Source organism: Fundulus heteroclitus, chromosome 12 (genome assembly GCF_011125445.2).
Source record: "Fundulus heteroclitus isolate FHET01 chromosome 12, MU-UCD_Fhet_4.1, whole genome shotgun sequence".
NCBI lineage: Eukaryota > Metazoa > Chordata > Actinopteri > Cyprinodontiformes > Fundulidae > Fundulus > Fundulus heteroclitus.
Window position 1 is genome coordinate 11,985,753 of NC_046372.1, and position 13,626 is coordinate 11,999,378.

Below are 13,626 nucleotides of genomic sequence, written 5' to 3' on the forward strand. Positions count from 1 at the left end.
ATCGGATTAGGTGGAGGTGTATTTTTAGTCTGCTTGTTTTTAATAGTTATTTGTACTGATAGAGATTCCTTTTCTGTTTTTGCCAGTCTTGCAGGGTGACTGTGATTTTTTTTTAATGTTTTTCACCTGGTTGCAAGGAAAATTTCCCTACCGGGCCAAAATAAGTAAAGCAATACTGATACGGATGGCTCAAAGCTTCGTGATTCTATGTGGAAACGGGACCCAGAGATGGACCAGACTTGATGTCTACCGTTCTCTCCCTCATGTCTTAGCTGAGTTGATTTAATTTTTCCATCATGTCACAGAAGGAAGCAGCACGTTTGAGGCGTCGCCTTAAAGTACCCCCCGCTGGTGTGTCTTTTAATTAACTCAAACTGTGAGTTTATCTGTCAGAACCTTTTAAAGCCGTGACAAAATCATCTGGGATTTCTAAATTTAATTGAAAATATGATTATTTTAGGGTATGCCAACATCTAAATTTCACAAAATTAAAAAGATTGTCATGATTAGATAAATAGAGATGTCTTTGCTGGATGCAGTGTGGCTCAGTGGCACAGTATCTAGACACTACAGTCCTCGACGCAGCTGTTCGGGGTTTGGTTCCTGACCTGAGCCCATTTACTGCACGTCTTCCTCTTCTTCCTGTCAAGCAGTTGGTCAATAAAGGCCACTAGTACCAACATTTGTTGTTTAAGAAATAACTTTATTAAACCTAGAGGACCAAGACAAGAAAAGTTCAGTTTTATTCACTTTTAAACAGTGAAAATACTGGTGATTTGCACAGAATAGGCTGGTGTTATAGTGTCTACAAAGAAAACCAGAATCGGCATTAGAAAAAAACAACAACAAATGGATTGGTCAAACCCTAACAGAAAAAAATCTGAAGAATCAGGTGTAACCAGGTAGGACACTGAAGTGTGACACTGCAATGCAAAAAAAAAACTAAAAGTAAGTAACATTTTCTTGGAATTTGTGTATTTTACCTTGATTTGAGCAGTTAAATAACTCCGTTTACCAATGGAATTAGTATATTTACCCCTAAAATACGATAGTTAGATACCTTGCACCTGAAATAAGATAATGGAGATTAATTGTTCCTATTTTTAGTGCCAAAAATCTTATCCCATTGGCAAATAGTCTTATTTACCTGCTTAAATCAAGGAAAAATACACTAATTTCAATACATTTTACTTACTTTTGGTTCCATTTTTGCAGTGTCTCTTATCAACCGTTTTTTTTTTTTTTTAGCACGCTAAAGTTTTACGTATATTTCCTACCGATTCACATCTTTAGCATATCCAATAGGGACCATCAGACAGCTGGATATGAAAGATTATAAACTGTTTCTCCAGCTGTTACAGGTGGAGACGTTCATGCATAGTTGGTTTGTGATTTTATTTAGTCTTGATGTATCAGTTTGACAGTTTTCTCTAAAATATTCTCTTGTTACATCAGATTTCCTCACTGTAAAGATCTTTTACTCCCTATCTTTGTTTCTAGAATGATTAAAATCTATCCTGTGTTGGAGGACAATAGCAGGACCGTACAAGGAGAAAAGGAAAAAATGCCAGCGGTGAGCTCTCTTTCTTCAGGTCAGCAGTGCAGAGGAAATGGAGACGGAGCATTGGCAGTAGTCAAACCCTCAACTTGATAATGGCGAGCGGCTAAAAATAGCAGCACTGAGATGGAGCTGCGTATCAGAAGAAAGGCAGAGGTGGTGTTTGGTGGTTTAGATGTGGAGAGGTCAAAGCAATGAGGAAAACAGCCCACTGTGACAGACTGCTGGATGTGAAGCACTGCTGCTCAGCGTGTATGGAGAAATGTTGACAATGAGGAGACTGATGTTTGTACCGTATGCAGATGATATTTTGATCTTCTGTGCTGTTATTTGTATATTTCTATGGTAGGACTCGTCAATTCTTTACAACTGTTTTTGCAAACAGTTGAATTTGTCCTTCTTTGTGAGTGAAGGCAAAGTGTTTTAGGTCCCTCTCAGCCAGCTGACTGGCAGTGCACAGAAATAGGTGGCATCTAATAAACTGTAAAAACCACATGATGGAAAAGGTTCACGATATTGTTGATAAAACCTTTTATTCAATCTGGCTAAATTATTTTTAAAATGGATGGGTAGATCTCACAAGATGAGTTACGCTGTGTCAACAAGCACAAATGACTTTTGGTGTGAAGTGATACGACTTTCTGGTTTAACTGGGCTCTCTCTAGTGGATCGTTTGATGTAACTGCAATAAAGATTGGCATACGGCAGATGTGAACAAAGCGTCCTCGTTGGATAAAAAAAAATAAAAACCTGCAGGTAAATGTTTTCTTTTTCTTTTTTTTTTTAATAAGTTACCTGACAAACTGCAGCTAAATGAGCGAAAATGACGGATCTTTCAAGTTGTTGGCAGAAGAGCTTCATGCAGCCTGCGAGCCCCTCGTTTGCTAACGCGTTCGCAACTCCTGAGCTAAGATGTCAAATAAATTTGAAAGATGGAAAACAGTTTTGTTTGTATAGTGCCCGGTTTTCTGCTTTTATTGTAAAATACAGTAGTTTTCAGCCCTTGGGTTCTTTGTCTCCACTCTGCCTCAGGTTTGCTGGTTTCTTTAAAAATAAAACCAATGATAAAGTTCAATTCAATTCAATTCAATTTTATTTATATAGCGCCAAATCATGAACATGTCATCTCAAGGCACTTTACAAAGTCAAGTTCAATCATATTATACAGATTGGGTCAGATTATACAGATTGGTCAAAAATGTCCTATTTAAGGAAACCAGTTGATTGCATCAAAGTCCCGACAAGCAGCATTCACTCCTGGGGAAGCGTAGAGCTACAGGGAGAGTCATCTGCATTGTACATGGCTTTGCTGCAATCCCTCATACTGAGCAAGCATGAAGCGACAGTGGGAAGAAAAACCACCCATTAACGGGAAGGAAAAACCTCCGGCAGAACCGGGCTCAGTATGAACGGTCATCTGCCTCGACCGACTGGGGTTACAGAAGACAGAACAGAGACACAACAAGAGAGACAAAAAAGCACAGAAGCACACATTGATCTAGTAATCTGTTCTACATTAGATGGTAATAGCGGGTGACCCGTCTTCTCTGGATGATGTCACAGTTAACAGAACGCCAGACCAGGTGTACCTACTATGAAGAAAAAGAGAGAGAGCAAAAAGTTAAAAGCTGAAATGACGACAGTCATTTCAATGTAATACAATGCAAAACTGGAGAACAGTAGACTGAAGAACAGTAGAAATCAGTAGAGTGAGAAAATTAGACCCTGATGTCCTCCAGCAGCCTAGGCCTATCACAGCACAACTATAGAGATAGCTCAGGGTATGAGCCACTCTAACTATAAGCTTTGTCAAAAAGGAAAGTTTTAAGATTAGTCTTAAAAATAGATAGGGTGTCTGCCTCACGGACCAAAACTGGGAGTTGGTTCCACAGGAGAGGAGCCTGATAGCTAAAGGAAAGTAGCTCTTTACAGTTATATGCTGAGGTTTTATGGCTTTTATTCACACCTCTTGTTTTGTGGGTGTACTTGGTCTTTCAAAAAAGTTTCACTTTGTGTGTTATTTTTGTTTTTAGCAGATAACAACAAAGTGTAATTTGGGTGTGCATGAGATTAGGTTTGAGTCATTGTAGAAGCTGTTAAAGATCAGTTCAATGATATATTAAAACTCAACAATGGTTTAGATTGTGACATTTTTATCAATGACATTTTCCCAGTTTTCCACATGACGGTTGGCACATTTGAGCACCAGAGGGTGCTGCAACAAGTCAAGCTTTGCATTGTGCAGCAATATATTTAAAGTGTTTTTGACTTAAACTGCTAATTATAGCGCCTAAGCTCTATAATTAGCCCCAACCTAGAGACCTGGCAGGTCAGCGAATCAAAAGGGGGCATTTGGTGTTTGCCTTCTGCACATTCCCCTCTGGTTTGTTCTGATGTTTCTTCGTGTGGAAAAAGCTTTTAGCAGGACATTCAAACTTGGTGTTGCCAAATGGGTGAAAACCAAAGCTGTGATCTTTAAGAGCAAACACCTTCCTACTGCTATGCTCAATATTAAAGCAAAGTATGAGTCATTTAGGTACAAGAGAAGCTAAAAGTGTATTTAAGAAATTATAAAATAACCAAGTAGCACCAAGATGCCCATCTTGACTGCATGTTGAGGCATTGTTCTCCTACTCATCACCCCAGACCTGGCATAATTTTATGTTCCTCTTCCAGACGTTGTTGTTGTTTCTAAACAGGAGATACCTTAGCTGGCTGGCCACCAACAGAAAATCCTTTTAAGATGCGTCCTGATAGTGTTTGTCTTGTCCCTTGCTATCTGAGACATCTCTAAAGTAGGTGCTGATACTGGGAATAGCTGCATGCTCTGTTCAGCCTTTAAGATCTTAGCTGCACTGCAAAAATGGAACTAAAAATAAGTAAAATGTTCTTATAATGAGTGTATTTGTCCTTGATTTGAGCGGGTAGATAAGATTATATGCCAATGGAATAAGATTTTTGCACTTAAAACAGGGACAACTCATCTCCATCATCTTATTTCAAGTGCAGGATGTCTAATTATCTTATTTTAGGGGTCAAAATACTCATTCCATTGGCAGATAACCTTATTTACCTGCTCAAATCATGGACAAAAACACAAGTTTTAAGAACATTTTACTTATTTTAGGTCCGTTTTTGCAGTGTGAAGGATTTGCTAAAATGTATCTGCAAGCAGAAGGTGTGAAGTCTAATTTTTTTTTATATTGGTGGTGGTCCATCGTTCAGCATTTAACATAAGAACATTGATCCTGTCGGTGTGAGACAAATGTAGTTGTTGGCCTTTTCACGGTCACATCCAAAACTACAGATGGCCAATGGGCTGCCAGCAGCCTGAGCCAGAAAAAAAAAAAGGGTTTTCTATGGACCAGTGATGTGTGGCCCCCAAAGCTCAAGAACTTTGGCCCTCCAGCAAATATAGCAGAAGCAGAAAAAGATTATTCATACATTTTGAGGATGAGATTGTGAATACTAATTTTAGATCTTCTTAAATTCAACATTTTTGTCAAAGTATAATTATTTATTTTCCCTTAGAGAAATTTGCCTGGGGGTCTTACACACATGGTATTCCTCTTTAATTAGCCATGTTTTATTTTGCTTTAATTTTAAAATCATAGTAAGCAGGGCCACAACCATCTTATGTATTAAACTTGGCTAAATACAGCAAGGGTTTTTGAGGAGATTCTCGTTTTTGTTGCTTGGAATAAACTAAAAGTATTTCATAGACCATCAAAAAGGAAAAGAAGTCTCCACCAAAAAGGTTAGGGAACTGTACACTTTATTAAGGCAAACATCTGATAGCCTTTTTCTGACTTACAATAAATTGTTATTTTCTGCTTTGTTTCGTTAAAATATAGCATGTTTAAATTGTTGCTGGGCAGGTAAAAAGAAAATAATTCACTATAAATATTTATGGCCCTTTAGAACATGAAACTTGGCAGTTTTGGAAACGACTGCTTTAAGCTGATGGCCATCTCAAACTACCCATAAATACATTGGATGTTCAAACATTTTAGTTTTTTAGGTGCACAATATTTTTCTGCACAGATGCTTTCACTTCTGATCCAAACATTTACATTCAGTCAGAATTATGGTGATGTTCTAAGATTTCAAAGCTCTAAACGCTTTCTTATAATCTTTATTAAAATATTCTTAAATTAGCTAAAAATTAGAATATATGAATTTTATTAATACGTACAGCTGTTCTGAAACTTCTGTAATCATTACAACAGCAATAATTTAATTCAAATATTGCTTTATAAGATATCCTCTGTCACATATTTTTCGTTTTTAGAAAAAGGGCATGTCAGGTTTTTAATGAAAACCTCCCCCTCAAGGAAGCCTTCATTCATGAATCACTGGAAGTCAATTAATGAGAAATTTAATTTAACATTCATTATTGTTCAGCTACTTTTTTCCAAGCTGTCCTTCTTGTCCCACTATGTATGTCTTTTTTTTTATCAATGTGACAGAACTATCCTCCTTTTTCCTTCAACAAACCACATGTTCTCATCGGTCCACTCAGTATTTCTCATTTTTTGTCTGCCATCCAAACTATATTTCTATATCCAACTTTATTTTTCCTTTTTTTTTTAAACCAGACCCATTCTTTTTGCTGCAAATCTCCTGCTGTTTCCTATTGTCCCAGATTCTCCCCTGGCGTGCCGTGCAGAGACAGGTGAGGACGCCTCAGGCTCCGCTGTTTACACATCCTCTTCAGGGAGACAGCAGGAGACGACGGGAGGCAGGAGTTCATGATGGATGCTCCCCGCTGAGGGAAAATAGCTTTATTTTGCTTGCTGCCAGCTTTGGCTTCTTTGCATTGTCTGTCCTCTTGACAGTTTCCCAGTTTGAATCTCCATAATTGAGCCCGACTCAGGTTGCTTCAGGTCTCCGCTGGTTCATTAGCCGAACTCTGCCTTCAGCATGAAAGAAAAGAAGAGATAAATATTTAGATGCTGGGCGTAGAGCAAGTTTTGTGAAGTTCCTGCTCTAATTATGCTGCTGAGACCGGCTTTGAAACCTGCCCGGATCAGGTTGGATTCATGAGAAGGAGATAATCTGCGGTGGAAGTGAGACTGAGTTCGGTTTTAATTGTAAGGCATAATGCAGAGATAGACTGTCTGCTCCTGCAGATGTTGCAGGAGCCTCAAGGGGCTTCCCTGATGAGCCTTTCCGCGGCTCAGGTGGGACGTTTTAGAGGCTGCAGAGGAAGTTTAAATATGCAGGGTTCTGTTTACAGAGTGTGGAGAGAGCACTTCCTGTCGAGACGGAGTATAACATAAAGACTCCCTTTGATTCTTAGTCCATGGAGGAGCTTGTTTGGAAACACTGAGTGGTTTAATCATCTCTCTATGGTGTCGAAGCGTATAAATCACTGCTCCGCCGATCACTTCAGTTGTGTTTTTTTATTTTTTTATAATAGAGATTTCTTTGAGGCTTAGTTTTTTTTTATTGTATGGGTGACCTTTCATTGTCAAACACAGAAGAAGATGCGACAAACCTCAGAGCATCCGCCCACTGATCTGCAGCTCAGCTCACTGTGATCTTCAATCCAGAGCTCAAGCACCCTCTAGTGGCCAGAGAACATATCACAAGCTATTTTTATGTTGGTTTTTATATCAATCTCATAGTTTGGTCTTTTTATTTATATAACAAAGACTGAAAACCTCGTTATTGAACAGTGCCAACCTACAATAAACAAAGCTCTCAGTCACCTGAGTTTATGTGTTCGGCCACTGGTGTTAACGTGACAGCATTTTACCCGTTCAAATAAGAGGAAGCGTAAACATCTGGCAGCCCAGGAAGCATCTGCAAGACCTTTAAGGAACACAAAAAAGAGATGACTCCTCAACTCCTGTTTTAGTCTCTTTCTACTGGCTGCTGTTACATTTTAGAAACCATTAAAACATTTTTAAAGCCCCAGGGGATTCTGCTCCAGTTTACATTTCTGACTTTTTTTTTTTCTTCTTTTTTTTTACCTCAGACTCTGGGATCTGTTCAGAGATTGTTAGTGGTGTCTAAGACTGATTTTAGGACCCGAGGAGAAATATTTTGCGCAGGTTTTGGAATATGTTGCCTCCATCTTTCTTTCTGTGGAGTTCTCAGCAAAAAAACAAAAACTAAAAATAAGTCAAATCTTCTTGAAATAAGTGCATTTGTCCTTGATTTAAGCAGGTAAATAAGATGATTTGCCAATGGAATGAGACTTTTACACCTAAAATAGGAACAATTCATCTCCATCATCTTATTTAAAGTGCAGTATATCTAAATACCTTATGTTAGGGGTCAAAATACTCATTCCATTGGCAGATCATCTTATTCATGTGCTCAAATCAAGGACAAATGCACTAATTTTTGACTTATTTTTAGTTCCGTTTTTGCAGTGCAGCTTAAGATGTTTTTTTTTTTGTTTTTGTTTGTTTGTTTCAAGAGGCTTTTATTCAGTTAAATGTTTAAACCTATATAATTGTTTTTTGTCTTTACTTTTTTGTATCTTTTTCATGAGTGCTGGTTTGGTTTGTGCATGTTTAACTTCCATGAAGCACTTTGTGGTTTTACCAGTGAAATGAGCTGCATACATAATCATCACTTTTCTACATTATGTTTCACAAAGTGGGTTTTTCAACACTTTTATCTCTTCTGTGTGATTGTTGCTCATGAAAACCCACAACTGGTTGATGATCAACAATTACACATTATGTCATTCTGAGGCAAGATTTTGCTTTTAAGGCGCATTAAATCCAGCATTGCTTGATCCTGCGTCTGTGGAGGTGGATCCCTCACTGAAAAACCGACAAACAAAGGAAATCATCCTGTTGTTTTCAGTCTGAGGCAAGTGTCAGGAGACTGGGAGCCCAACAGAATTTATAACAATATAAAAAAAGATTATATTTATGCATTAAAATATTTATTTAAATTCCTGTTCTGGATGCCTTGCTCCTTTTTTGGCAAGTGAGAAACAACAAATTTGAACATTTCATTGCAGCCCATCAGCAGCTAATGACCTTCTATTTGAAATGCACTAAAGCCCAGCATGTTAGAACAAAATTAGTTTATCGTTAAAGAAAAGCAGATTCACAGCAGATCTGTATGCCAGGCTCCCATTATAGTGTTCCAAAATCATTACTTTTTAGCATTTCAATGCAACCCATAAGGACCAGGGATGTTTTTTATGCATTAAAATACAGTAGAATAAGATTAAGTTATTACGTAGCATGCACAGTATTTTTTTTCTGTTAATCTGAATGCCATGTTCACCTTTTTGATGAGCGTAAATTCTAATTTTGAACACTTCAAAGTGTAACAACAGTTGAAAACCGGTGTTTTGTGCGCATTAAAGTTTAAACCATTAGAATAAAATGAAAATGATTTTGGGGTTTTCCAGTCAAGAAAATATACTTTGTTGGAATAAAAATTGATTTTGATGAAGAAATACTCTTTTAGCATTGGCACATTTACAACTTTTAATCCAAACCGACTACAGTCTATATTTCAACGAGGCTCATTTTGTCATCTTGAAAGTCACCTTTTGAAAATAACAACCTTTCAGTGAATATTAAACAATTTTATTTGTCAAATTCACATACGTATTCTTATCTTAAATGCTGTTTTTCATTATATGGAAGCAAAAATTGTTATTAACTGAAGAGGATGTTAATTAGGTTCCTGAAAACAATTTTAAATAATATTCCGTTTAATTGAATATGACTGTAAATATTCTTTGTCTTTAAAAGAAGACGGCACAGATATCTTTACCCATGGCTTCCGGAAAGCCACAGGAGTAGAAATATGGAGCTCTGACTCTGTCGGAGGGCGTAAAGAAGTCCCAGCTGTGGTTTTGTGAGCTGACCAAAAGGGAGGACGGTAGAGCGATGACAGAAAAAGAAAGAAAAGGTTAGGTGTGTGATGTGAAAGGTCAGAAGCTCTCTGCAGCGCCGTTTGATCCCGTCCACCTTTTATCTCTCTCTGTCACACTGTGAGTCCGTCTCACAAGCTCAAAGGGATTTTCAAATACCGCTGCTCAAAAAGCTTCTCGTCCACACAGCCAGCGACCTTCCCGCTGCCCGTCTCTTCTTCCGGCCCTTACCTTTGTCAGTGTGAGCATTGCAATTTCCCCGTCTTTCACCATCGGCTGCCGTTCTGCCGGGCAGCTGTCCCCATCGCTGAGCTTTTAAAGTTCAGGACTTCAGAGTTGGGGCTGTTTGGATCTTTGCAGCTGCAGGATGGGAGCAATGATGGCGGCGCTCTCTGTGGAGGCCAGGAGGCGCCTCTCTCGGCCCAGCTGCCTCTCACACTGCACCACCAGCGCAGCCAGGTACCAACGCTCAGGTAAGGCCACCACGGCGGTCACTCCTCCATGTAAACTCATTCAGCACTCCACCACTTCTTTGACCGTCTCCGATTTAAATGCTTAGAGGTGAATCTGGACGACGACTTTTTCTTGCTGTATTCTGACTTTAAGAAATGTCTTTGTTTGCTCATTGGACATCTAAATACACATGGAGCCCAAATAAAATCTTATCCGGCCGAACCTCTAAAAATGAATGGATGAACTCGCTAAATATTATAGTGATCTTTAATAAAGAACATCTCTGCGTTTTATGCATACTGACTAATCTGTTCCCATTCAGCTCCTCCCGCTGGTTTTCTGTAGGCTGTAGGTCTGGAGACTGAGGCGACTAACATGATGCTGTTCATGGTGAGCCATCTCTGGTTTGATTCAGCCAAATGTTTTGGATCATCATCCTGTTGAAAGACCAAATGATGACCCAATTTCAGTTCTTTGGTCCAGTCCAAAGTATTTATTTATTTATTTTTTACATCTGCCTGAGCCTTTGGGAAACAAACTGGCCCACAGAATGGCACACCCTCTACCCAACTTACCATTGGGTATAAAGTGCTTTTCCACTGAGGGAATATCCTCAAAGGATTTCACTTCATCAATCCACCCATCCATCCATGGGAAGTTGGAAGAAATCGAACTCATTGCAGGACAGACAAGGCTTTTTTTTTTTCTCAGCATGACCCACAAACAACCAGCTGGCATATTGATAGCAACTAATGGCTGTTATGGAAACCTGGTGACTAGAAGATGCCGCTCTTTGTAGCATTTATCTGAGACCATTGGAGATTTTCTTTTCCCTCTCTCACCGTCCTGCCCAGTGTTCGTGGTGCCGTGAATTAACACGTGTCCTAAAGGCAGCCTGTTGTGTGACGTGGCTAAGAGAAATCTGTCTCCTGTCGTATTTATGGAAAATAAGAAATTGTGGGATACTAAGATGTTCCTAAGAAGTTCAGCTATAGAAGGTAAAGTTTCAATGTATTTTTTTTCCCGTTTCATTCACTATGGGTACCAACTATCGTCATGCAGCTGATTTTCTTAAAAACAATAATAACCGAACACGTAGATAGAAAAAAAAGAACAAAAAAAGTGGTGATTCAGTTAACTAGAACAGTTGAAGGCAATCTTAAACAAATGTGTTTTAGAAAGAAAGGCTTCCATCTCTTCAGTTTAATACTAAGCGACCAGTAGATGGCAGCCAAGCCTGTGACAAAGAGGGGGGGTGGGTGAAGGACCAAATGCAGGCAAAAGTGGAGCAAAAATAAAAGTGTTTAACATGATTAAAATAAACTTACAAAACACAGTCCAGAGTTCAAAAATCGGAAATGGATTCAAAATAAAACTAAATAAATCCCAAAATCATGGAAGGAAGATAAAAGAGGGCAGAATTATGCAGGATAGACTAATTAGAGCAGTAATGGGCAGAAAACAATGACAACCAGTGATCTTATAGACTGAGGGAAAGAAGGTAAATAATTAACACAAAGGAAGCTGAACTTGACACAAAGAACTTACAAACCAAAGCGAGAAAGACTAAAACTGATGTAAAAGATATAAATCCAAACAAAAACAGAATTATTATTAAGTTATTGATATTAATTTAATTTTTAACAACTAGTAAGAGTGCTTGAGTTTAAACCATTTAAAGTGCCTGATAGTTCACTACATGCCCCATTTCTTTATTTTCTTCTTACAAGCTGTGAGACTTTGTAGTAATCTTTTAAAGTTATCCAAATCAGTAATTGTCTGATGGACTTTTAAAGTTTGACGTTTTTTTTCCTATTTTTCCCCTCTTAACTCTTGTTTTATTGAGTTATCTTCAGATGATTATTTATTTCTTTAAACAGCTTCACAAAGATTCAGTTTCAAATTGGACAGAAAGAGATAATTTCTCCCACTTCTTTAGTTGGATTTCTGAAAAATACCAAAGACAACAGTTGGATTGAAAATATAATTTGGACTCTAACAACAGGATTCACAAACAGTTGTTGGTGTAAAGAAGATGATCTGCTGAGGTATGGTGTGTCTCTCTTTCATGCATTGTTTCTACTTAAACACATGACTTTCAGATGCTATCTGCTCTCGTTTCCTGACTTTCTTTATTTTCTTTAAATACGCACTGTACAAAGTCCTGTCATTGTGAGGAACAAGAAGTATTACAAGAAAAAAATAAGACAATTTTATTTATACAGCAGTTTTTATGCATAAGAATATCACAAGTGCTCCAAAATAAAATATACAGAACATATAACAGGACAGTTAAAAACAAACAAAAACATTTGAAAACAATAAAAGATAGTAAATATAAGGTGGTAGAGCAAAAACTATAAATAGTGTTTAAACAGCGTAAGGGGAAAGGAATGGATTCCCAGAGTTGGGTCCTACTACTTCAAAAGAGCGATCCCTTTTCATCTTAAACCGGGTTTTCAGCACCACAAGTAACGTCTGAAGTGACCAGCAGACCTCAGACTGCTGGTTTGGGCCTAAGGCTGGCTGAACCATTAAGAGTAGATTTTTAATAATACAAACAAGAAAAATGTACAGTAGATACGAGGAAAACAAACCACGAGGATAAACGAAGGAACAACATATGGCAGAGCAGCAAAGCAAACAGGAAAGCATGATGACAATGGAAGGAACCAGCAATGAGAAATGAAAACCAGGGAGTTTAAACACAGAGGGATGTGTGGAGAAAAGTGAGGCAGAGACAAGTGAAGGTAATCAGGAGGAGATGAGGAACAGCTGAGACTAGTGAAGACAGATAAGCTGAGGAGAGGAGCATAATGAACAGGAACTGAAGGGAAACACGTGGAAGAAATCTAACAGGAAATAACACAAAATGTACAATAAACTAAGAACATAATCCACACATGAACTCAAATAGAAGCAACTAGAGAATATAAACTTAAATAAACCTCAAAACATAAACACCCAAGAATAAGCATAATGAAAGAACTAAAGAAAGCCGGACCACTACACAAAGAAATACCTAAAATAAACACAAAAAAGAAAATCAGGACACAAACAACTGGAGACGGTGACATTTTGAGACATTGAGGAGATGAACTATGCTGTTTCTGTAAAATATTTAGCGTGAAGATCCATGGGTGGCTGAATGTGTAGAGAACTAGCGATCAAAAATGGCAAAAAAAAATTGCAAAGAGCCTGAAGAATTGCTGATTTAGACCGCTGTATGTCAATACAAGAAAGTCTGGTTCATTGGAAGCAAAATCTAAAACCAAAGAAATTAGGCCGACCTTGAACATCTTTTGGTCTGAAGCTATTCTACCAAAGTGCAGTAGCAAAACTGTATTATTGCTTATCTTAGATTCATTTGAGCAAACTTTTCAAAAATGTTTATTACACTGCAAAAACTGAACTAAAAATAAGTAAAATGTTCTTAAAATTAGCATATTTTTCCTTGATTTGAGCAGGTAAATAAAATGATCTGCCAATAGAATAAAATTTTTGCACTTAAAATAGGAACAATTCATCTCCATGGTCTTATTTCAAGTGCAGTATATCTAATTATCTTATTTTAGGGGTCAAAATACTCATTACATTGGCAAATAATCTTATTTACCTGCTCAAATCTAGGACAAAAACGCTAATTTTAAGCACATTTTACTTATTTTTAAATCCGTTTTTGCAGTGTATAAATGCTGTGGATAAAAAGAATCCATCTTTTACCAATAATCGAGGAGACTATAAAATATGATTTCAGTGG

General features: G+C 37.8%; 1 protein-coding gene across 6 annotated transcripts in view; it reads left to right on the forward strand.

Annotated features, from left to right (window-relative positions):
- The window catches only part of kcnip3b (Kv channel interacting protein 3b, calsenilin), an 85,558-nt gene that overhangs the window by 44,389 nt on the left and 27,543 nt on the right, over positions 1-13,626 (forward strand). For 3 of the 6 annotated variants that reach the window (XM_036143939.1, XM_036143942.1, XM_036143943.1), the window contains one exon: positions 6,204-6,233. The exons of 1 other annotated variant lie outside the window; for it this stretch is intronic. In XM_036143939.1, the coding sequence (XP_035999832.1) occupies positions 6,204-6,233 (30 nt within the window). Of the gene's footprint in view, positions 1-3,078; positions 3,082-6,203; positions 6,234-9,611; positions 9,887-13,626 lie in introns of those variants that run through there. 2 more of the 6 variants (XM_036143940.1, XM_036143947.1) reach the window with 2 other exon arrangements.